The sequence below is a fragment of the Triticum aestivum genome, chromosome 5D (genome assembly GCF_018294505.1).
Source record: "Triticum aestivum cultivar Chinese Spring chromosome 5D, IWGSC CS RefSeq v2.1, whole genome shotgun sequence".
NCBI lineage: Eukaryota > Viridiplantae > Streptophyta > Magnoliopsida > Poales > Poaceae > Triticum > Triticum aestivum.
This window is the reverse complement of record NC_057808.1, coordinates 46149774-46159268: the sequence shown is the minus strand read 5'-3', so window position 1 is coordinate 46159268 and position 9495 is coordinate 46149774. Positions and strand designations below refer to the sequence as shown.

The 9495-nt window shown below is 49.4% G+C and overlaps 1 protein-coding gene and 1 pseudogene across 1 annotated transcript; both read right to left on the bottom strand.

The window, feature by feature from the left end:
* Positions 1 to 1877: 1877 nt before the first annotated feature.
* LOC123124252 (BTB/POZ and MATH domain-containing protein 1-like) lies at positions 1878 to 3048 on the bottom strand (annotated as a pseudogene).
* A 1697-nt stretch (positions 3049 to 4745) lies between these two features.
* LOC123124251 (BTB/POZ and MATH domain-containing protein 1-like) lies at positions 4746 to 6210 on the bottom strand. The gene has a single exon (XM_044544909.1). The coding sequence runs from the start codon at positions 6087 to 6089 to the stop codon at positions 5043 to 5045; it is 1047 nt and encodes a 348-aa protein (XP_044400844.1). The 5' UTR covers positions 6090 to 6210; the 3' UTR covers positions 4746 to 5042.
* Between the last annotated feature and the right edge of the window lie 3285 nt (positions 6211 to 9495).

The window sequence follows — 9495 nt, the reverse complement described above, 5'->3', positions numbered from 1 at the left end:
CACGGAATTGGGTCCTATGTCTTGCGGCCGCAGATCAAAGAAATTCAGCACGTCTCTAAAGAATTTTGAGCCGGGCGGTGCGAAGCCCCGGCTCATGTGATCAGCAAAAATCACTACCTCACCCTCCCTTGGTTGCGGTCTCTCCTCCGACGAGTCAGGGGCACGGTAAGACATGATATCCTTCTTGGGCAGGTGACCCGTCTTCACGAAGTCCGCTAAGGTTTCGTCAGTAACATTGGATCTCATCCAGTTGCACGTGATGGGTGCCTTGGGAGCCTTGGGAGGCATTGTGAAAGACGGAAGCCTATGATAAAAGGAAGTGTCCGGTTCAATTATAAGCCGGAGGAAGTTACAGTTCAATGTTTAAAGTGGCGGCTTACGAAGGGGCCTAATGACATATGGCTAAATGCATCGGGTTATCTAAGCCGCTGAGGGCATCGTCAGTAATTCCAGCTGCCTAAAGCCTTATTATGAATGAGCCGGAAATTTCTACAGCGTGTGGCCTCTTTTAAACCGGAGATATGAGCCGCCATAGCTAAACAGATGCAATTTTTGACTAAGTGTGGCGCAAACAAGTTTCACAAATCACAGTGATTATTCTAGATCAAACGATCGACTGGAAAGGGAAAGTTTCTAGACCTAAAACAGACGCAGAAGAAGTTCATAGGTTCGAACGGAGCCTTTATGCAATGAAAAGGGATCTATGTACATTGGGAACGGGTGTGAAACAACTACCGCAACAGTTCAATACAGTCTAAAGATCAAGAAAGGGTGGTAATAATGAAATCTATCAAGAAGCTCGCGATGAACGACGATGAACACGGGAAGAACAGGAAAGAACCCTAATGCAGATCTATGCTACGGAATGGCAAGGGCTTACGGGTGCTGGAGAGTTGCGGAGGTCGCCGTCGTTTATCTGGTCACATCAGGTTGATGCAGCGGCCTGAGTTGGTGAAGACGAGAAGACCCGCGGCGGCGGCGGCGGAGCTCGGGCGGCAGCACAGTGGCGAGAGGAGGAAGAAGATGGAGGCGACGAGTGACTGGAGGCTCATCGGGCCGGGCTATTTATAAAGAGAGGCTCATAAGTGGGCGCAAGAAACGAGGAGGCCACGGCGTGATTATCTCACCACAAAGGCGCCTCGATTTTCGGGATGACCATTAAAGATAAGATCCGTTGGAGATGCGACAGAATAAAAAATTAACTTAATAGAAGATGACGTCACGGCAGGTTACCCGGAATCCAGAAGATGACGTCACGACGGGTTATAGCCTTCACACAATTGTAAGCCGGAAGATTTTCTATCGAAAGGATTGAAGATTGACATGAGCCGGCTCAAATCAATCTGGAGCCTAATGTTGAGGATATAACCGTTGGAGTCACCCGCCCAGGAGGGGCCGGGTTACCCATGATGGTTACTACGCGAAGCCCAGTACCAAAGATGAAGACGGCGGGTCAATAACGGGCCCAAGACCCGGAGATGGCTAAGGGCCCGTAGCATTAGCCGCCGTTAGGGTAAAACTTGTAGTGTAAGGCAAGAATAGTTGAGAGTCCGAGCCGGACACTCTTATGAGCCGGCCGGGACTCTGAGAGCCGCTGGGCGTCAACCTCTTTATATAAAGGGACGACCCGGCGGCGGTTTAGGGACAAGTAAGATCTCATCGAGAGCCAGGCATAGCGATCAAGCTCCCTGGTCATCGAAACCATAAGCAATACCACCTCAACTGGACGTAGGCTTTTACCTTCACCGTAAGGGGCCGAACCAGTATAACCCCCGTGTTCCTTGTCCCGTTTAACCCCTTTAAGCTTCCTAGTTGCGATGGCTCCACGACTAAGTCCTAGCACGAGGACATCTGCCGTGACAATTCCACGACACATACTAAATTTTGCGGGACTTAGCTGCTCTCTCGAACACATCCACAATGATATCAGGCGAAGATCTCTTGAGTTGTACATACCCTTGGCTTGCGATCACATCATTCATTCTATTGGAAGAGAGCATAAATTCAACGCAAGCATCTTTGAGATTGCTGCAATTATGCTGGTCAGCTAGAGCTAATAGGGTCGCCACATTCTCAACATCAAGACTCTTGCATAGCATGCCTTCACATATCATCTTCATCTTTTCCATGGCATACTTATCTGCAGCCATAAGTAAGTGCTTAACCATTTCTCTTTTGTCATCATCCTCGAGATCGTCTATGGAAGGCATTGAATCCGTGTAGATGAAGTGAAGAAACGACTTGAAAACAGCAGGCTGCATGTCATCAATAGTTATATCCTGCGCCCCTTTGTCCCCCATCGGCCCGTAGAACTCCGCGTCGAAGACTGCTGATTGCGTCGCAAGCAAAACCTTATGAGCAGAAAAAACCTCCCCTTGCACCTTGAAAGTCACGTCTGCTCCTTTCTTCCCCTCTAGTAATTTTGCAAGATTATCCAAAAGGCGGGACGGCGGAACGTGGACCTGAGTGTTTCCTTGATAACACTGACTTCACACTCGATCACGAGTCCTTGATAACACTGACTTCGCAGGTACACCGACTCTGCTTCACTGGTGGTCTTCATGAACTTTGTTTTGCCTCAAGATATCCTTTTAGGGTCGAACACTAGTGGCTTTCTTAAGGGGCACACCACAATTGACTTCCCCCCAACCGGCTCCACAAGCATCAAGTTATAGAGCGCCCTCACCTTGGCGTTCTTGCTCAAGAGCCTGAGGAAGACGGAGACGTGACCCTCGCCTGCCTCGCTTTTGCTTCCGTCGGGGAAGTAGTCGATGCACCATTCGTAGCCGCCGACTGAGAATGCCGGAGAACGGAGGCATTTGAGCAGGCTGTAGCCGGCGATCTCGAACGCGACCGTGGCCCGCGCCGTCTCTGCTGTGCACCTCGACGGCATCCTTGATATTGAACCCCGCGATGCTGCCATTGTGGGATTTGTGGGGTGGGGGGATGCGCCGGGTTGGAACTCTCGATTAAGGCCGGCGGCGCTGGGAGAGGCGGTATTGCGTCCGAGGGGAGACTGGGGAGCGGCGGCGCGAGGGAAGAAAGTGAGCGCCGAGATTGGGTTGGGGGAAGGTTCGAGACGACGGTTTGGACAACTGCAGAAGCATCCACTGACAACTGCAGAAGCATCCACTGGTAACGTAGCTCAGGCTACTGCAGAGGGACGTGATGTGCGTATCCCCCGTTCGTAAGCCATCCGACGGCGGAAGCATCCACTGGCAACGAAAACCAGCGACGCCTCGGCCCATAAGCAGCCCACAATCACCAAAATGAAGAAAAAAAAAACTCTTTCCTCCCCGTCGCTGAACGAGCTGATGGCCCGGCCTCGCCGTCTCCAAAGGAGCTGCTTGTACATCTTCAGGCTTGATAACTGAATTTAGTTTGGCAAAAAAGAGATTGAGCAATCCAATCAGTGTTCTAGTAAGCTAGTACTTGTGCAACAGTCAAGTGCAGAATTGAACAGAACCGAATGGAATTTGAGCATCTGCAAACTTCTGGACTAGACTGGATGCCAAATGTTGCCAAGAACTGAAATTTTACTGAAGTGGATGCAATTGTTGCCCGGAACTGAACCTAAACATAACTGAATGGCAACTAGTGCCCATAATTGTACTGAACTGGTGCACAAGTTAGAGTACATGATTGCCCAAAGAGAGTAGTATTTCACCAGAATCTATTAATAATAATGTCGTCTGTGATTGGTCCCTGTTAATTAAATACAGAAAGAAGGTTATTTTAAAAATTAGAATGTCTACAATTGTAAATTAACCCTCGTTGTCTTTTACGGTCCCACCCCTTGCTTCTCATGTCCATCGCTTTAACAACACATAGTGTGGAGGTAGAGACTTGATATTCATCAAATCAAGAACTTTAAGAGCATGACCACACAATATCCTCATTCTATCAAATTCTCAGCAGCTGCATGCAACTGTTTGCTTCAAAGGATCACGGATAACTTTATACTCCTCAAAGGTAAAATCTCCTACTAGATATTCGTTACAACCATCCAATGCCTTGGTGCAAGCTGCCAGGGATCTTTCATATTCAGCTTGAAAAGCTTCAGATATACTATGTGTATAGAGCTTGCTAGCCTGCACCAACATAGGTGGTGGTCTCCTCATACATATTTTAGGCAATCTTTTCCTTGAATCAAATTCCGAATTCAGCTCATTATTCCTTTTTCCCTGCACCACCCTTTCAAAATGATTAAAGAACACGACATATCAAAATCAGATTTGAAATAGGTTTTCAAGTCATTGTTCAGGCACTCCCTCAACCATTCCCTCCAGATTCCTCGCAATCCCTCTCTCAGTTTTTGTACGGTTAACCCCTCCCTCAATTATGTACAAATACAAGTACAGAGGCTTAAGTAGTGCCTATTTCTTACAGGATTGTGCTTTTGTAGCTAACATACGCGGAGGCTTCACTGAACATATGCTTGTACAATAGAAGTACTACTAACTGAAAATTAAATCTACAATTGCCTGCTCCTGATCTCACAGTAGTTTGGTTCAAGACTTCAACTTCGTTTTCTACTGAAATTTTCTGAATAAAAGACAAACTGATGTGCAAGCAAGGTTCATGTCACGAAACCATTTCTAAATGTCTCTAACTGGAAATCTAACAGCTGGCATTCAAAATGTAAGTTCTTCATATAGGTAAAACAGATTATCTCAACAGTGATAGCCAAGAAACTCAAAGTTTATCATTCTTAACATAAGCCAGATATTAAAGTGAGCAAATAACAGAGGCAACTAGTGAGCTACCACAGATTCACATATACTTATATCAGACGGGGCAACCAATACACTGTAGACATACATTTTACAAAACCAACTCGCTTCCTCCAAAAGATCTCTGAAACTGAAAGAGATGGCACCTCATCTCAGGTGGCTATGTATCAAAACGTAGCTAGATGGATTGATGGGAAGCTAACCCAGGATGAGCATGTTAAATTTAGCAAGACTTGGTTGTTTTCTTCAACCCAACATTAAGGTGATCAGGACTGAGAGATTAGCAGTAGCTCATGCCATGTTGACGCACTAAATCTTGCAGAACTTCGCTGCTCTCTCCAACACATCCACGATGACATCAGGAGAAGATCTTTTGAGGTGTAGATAACCTTGGCTTGAGATCACATCTTTCATTCTATTTGAAGAGAGCATAAATTCAATGCAAGCATCTTTGAGGTTGTTGCAATGATACTGGTTAGCCAGAGCTAATATGGTCGCCACAGTCTCAACATCAAGACTCTTGCATAGCATGCTTTCACATATCCTCTTCATCCTTTCCATGGCATACTTGTCCGCAGCCACGAGTAAGTGCTTAACCATTTCTCTTTTGTCATCATCCTCAAGACCGTCCATGGGAGGCATTGAATCCGTGTATATGAAGTGAAGAAATGCCCTGAAAACAGCAGGCTGCATGTCGTCAACAGTTATGTCCTGCGCTCCTTTGTCCCTCATCGCCCCGTAGAACTCCGCGTTGAAGACCGCCGATCTCATCGCGAGCAAAATCTTGTGAGCAGAAAAAATCTCCCCTTTAACCTTGAAAGTCACGTCTGCTCCTATCTTCCCCTCTAGCAAGGTTGCAAGATTATCCAGAATGTCAGAGGGCGGCACATGGATATCGAGTGATTCCTTGATAACACTGACTTCACACTCGATCATGAGACAATCGTTCCGCAGGTACACCGACTCTACTTCAGCGGCCGACAACTTTCGAAAGCCCCAACATGGACTTTCACTGGTGAACACTCGCGGGACTTTGCAGCTCACCCCAATCGACCGCTCGCTAGACGGCTCCACAAGCACCAATTTGTAGAGCACCCTCACCTCGGCGTTCTTGGTCAAGAGCTTGAGGAAGGCAGAGACGTGACCTTCGCTCCCCTCGTCCTCGTAACCGTCGGGGTAGTAGCCGATGCACCATTCGTAGCCGCCGACGGAGAATGCAGGAGAACAGAGGAATTTGCCTCCTCCGAGGCCCTTGTGCAGGCTGTAGCCGGTGATCTCGAACGCGACCGTGGCCCGCGCCGTCTCTGCTGTGCACCTCGATGGCACCCTCACCATTGAACTCTCCGACACTGGCATTGTGAGATTTGGGAGGAGGACGGGGCTCGGCGCAGGTTGGAAATCTCAATTAAGGCCGGCGGCCGTGGGAGAGGTGGTGTTGCCTCGGCGACGGGATTGGGGAGCGGCGGCGCGACGGAACAAAGGCACTTCGGTAGCCAGATTTGGGGGGGTGTTTTAACTTTTAACACAAAAATAGGGCCCGGAGGGACTCATCAGAAAGTAGCAGGGCCCAAAAGAAAAAACATGCATTTTACAGGAAGGACCCCATAAACAGAAGGAAAATGATTCGTTCCGGCCAACCGGCCGATACATCCGCCGGTTGCAAGCGCAGCGTTCGATCATTTGTAATCCTACCGCTCCAGTTGCGCCAACGTTATCCACACGCGTGACCTGAGGGGCCCACACATTGCTCGCAACCGCACCTTATCCCTTCTCTTCACCAGCGCACCGGGCCGTCCGGGCACCTCCCCCGGCTCTAGATGGACAAAGGCCATGGCTAGCACCTCCCCCTGCTCTAGATCAACAAAGGCCATGGCTAGCACCTCCCCTGCTCTAGATTGACAAAAGGCCATGGCTAGCACCTCCCCCTACTCTACATCAACAGAGGCGCATTGCAGCCGGCCGCTGTAGAAGTGCATGGCCTAGCCAATGCAACCAAAAGACCGATCTGATGGAAGAGACTAGGCAGCACATTATACGTCAACACTCCTCCTCACGTGTGGCTTCCTCAGGCCTAAACGTGGACCGAAGTGGGCTGCAATTTAATTGCGTCAGCCGGGTCTTAAACTCAAGACCTCTTGTCTCCGATACCATGTAGAAGTGCATGGCCTAGCCAATGCAACCAAAAAACCGATCTGATGGAAGAAACTAGGCATCACATTATACGTCAACAGCCGCCATGGTCGTGCCCTCCCGCCCCTCTCCTTTTCCCCAGCCACAACGGAAGCTACAACTACAACACCCACGTTGCGACCGTACCGTTTTTGAGACTCGGCGAGCTGCAACCCGTTGGGGGTAGTGTTATGGTGCCGAATCGTGGTGCCGCAGGGGAGGATGGCGGTGCTCGAGAGGGCTGCAACCGGCAGGGGTAGAAGCTGGATGAAAGAACATGTGGTGCCCCCATGTTTGGTTTTGGTAATTGACGACAATCTCTATGCACTAATGGTTGCCTTGAGTTATATTTGAAGGTTTTGTCCATAGGCTTTTCTTGGAGTACATGTGTTGGTTTCAAGGAGAGTTTGTGTTGACCAAGGTGCTATTAAGGAATTATCCAAAGATTGGTCATGTGAGAGTTGAGCTTATTGCAAGCATGTCTTGAAGAAGAAGATTGTGTGATCATTCATGTTTACCTTCAAGACATCATCCAAATGAAGAGAGTTGGAAAGATTCTAGGTTGATCAAGACTAAGTCAAGAGTGAATCAAGTTGATCAACCCACAAAGCGTAGAAGATGTACCGAGAGGGATCAAGTGATCCCATGGTATGGTAAGCATTGTCCATTGTGCTTTGTGTACTAACCCATGGTCTATGTGAGAGTTCTATGTGGGGTTAGGTACGTGTTCATGGGCTTGCGTCAAGAGGAAGATATCACTCAACCCATGGAGAGGATGACATCAAGTGGTGATCGTCATCAAGATTGCCGTGTGCAAATTCAAGTGGAACATCACGAAGAGATCAAGTGCTTGAAGCTTGCCGTCCATTGTGGTGACAATGGACTTGTGAAGATGTGCCGAAGAGTCGCTCACCCATAGTGGACTATGGGGAGTAATCATCTAGTCTTCATCGAGCCAACGCAATCAAGAAAGGTGGTCCAACTTGAGGGTGTCAAGATCGTCATCATCTAGCTCAAGTGGACCATGTGCAAGGCAAACGTTTGCCCTTGATAGGTTTTCTATTTTACCGGTCTCATGGTGGTAGCACTACTGGAATCAGCTAATTTGCCATCTGCCAGCTCTTTGCCGTCTGCTAGCTGACGGCAAAGAAGCTCTTTGCCATCAGCTACACGTAAGCGGGCGGCAAAGAAAAGGCTGACGGCAAAGAAGCTCTTTGCCATCAGCCACCTCTTTGCCGTCCGCCAGCAGACGGCAAAGAAGTCCGCTGGCAGACGGCAAAGAGTGTGGTGGCCCCCACCCCCCGCTCGTTTGAAAAAATCTTAACGGCCCACCTCTTTGCCGTCCGCTAGCAGACGGCAAAGAGGCAAAAAGGCGGACGGCAAAGGCTGGCTGACGGCAAAGAGGGCACTTGCCTAACGGCAGGTACCCCCCCGCCCGTTACTCACTTCGTCCTCGCGCGCCCTTCTCCTCCAACCCCGCCGCTGCCGCCGCCGCCCGCCGCCCCGTCGCCCCCCCGCCCCGGCCCCCGCCGCCCCGCGCCCCACCGCCGCCCCGGCCCACAGCCGCCCCGGCCCCCCGCCGCCCCGCGCCCCCCGCCGCCTCCTCCACCGCCCCGCCCCGGCCCCTCCCCGACCCGTCGCCGCCCCCCACAGTGAGCCCCTCCATCCCATTTTTTTCTGTTTAGATAAGGTTTTTTAGTTTAAGTTTTTTCAGTTTAGAATTAATTAGTGTAGGTTATTTAGTTTAATTAGTTTAGGTTTAATTAGTTTAAATAGTTTAGTTTTAATTAGTTTAGGTTTTTAGTTTAGGTTTAGGTTAAGTAGAAGGGGGAAGAAGAAGAAGAAGAAGAAGAAGAGGAGGAGGAGGAGGAGGAGGAGGAGGAGGAGGAGGAGGAGGAGAAGAAGAAGAAGAAGAAGAAGAAGAAGAAGAAGAGGAGGAGGAGGAGGAGGAGGAGGAGGAGAAGAAGAAGAAGAAGAAGAAGAAGAAGAAGAAGAAGAAGAAGAAGAAGAAGAAGAGGAGGAGGAGGAGGAGGAGGAGGAGAAGAAGAAGAAGAAGAAGAAGAAGAAGAAGAAGAAGAAGAAGAAGAAGAAGAAGAAGAAGAAGAAGAAGAGGAGGAGGAGGAGGAGGAGGAGGAGGAGGAGGAGGAGAAAGAAGAAGAAGAAGAAGACGGGGGATGAGAAGAAGTAGAAGAATGAGAAGAAGTAGAAGTAGTAGAAGAATGAGAAGACCCCCTGACCCCCTGACCCCCCAACCCCGACACCACACCCCGACACCACACCCCGACACCACATCCCGACACCACACCCCGACCCTGAGCCTGACCCGACACCCCGACCCCGACACCAACACGACACCCCGACCTCGAGACCCCGACCCCGACACGGCACCCCGAGACCGACACGACACCCCGACCCCCGACACCTCCCGAAAAGGTGTTCTTTGGCCTTCCAGAAGCCGACGGGGTCATATATTTGTGAATTATTAGTTAGGTCATATATCTTTCGATTTTGTTATGAAAAACATCATATATAATTGTGTTGATCGGGTAGTTTTAAATGTGCAGTTGTTTCATCGCTGCGAGGTTTGGTGTTC

Bases quoted from the DNA above. Each gene is read 5' to 3' on its own strand.
- LOC123124251 (XM_044544909.1), bottom strand. From the start codon at position 6,089: ATGCCAGTGTCGGAGAGTTCAATGGTGAGGGTGCCATCGAGGTGCACA.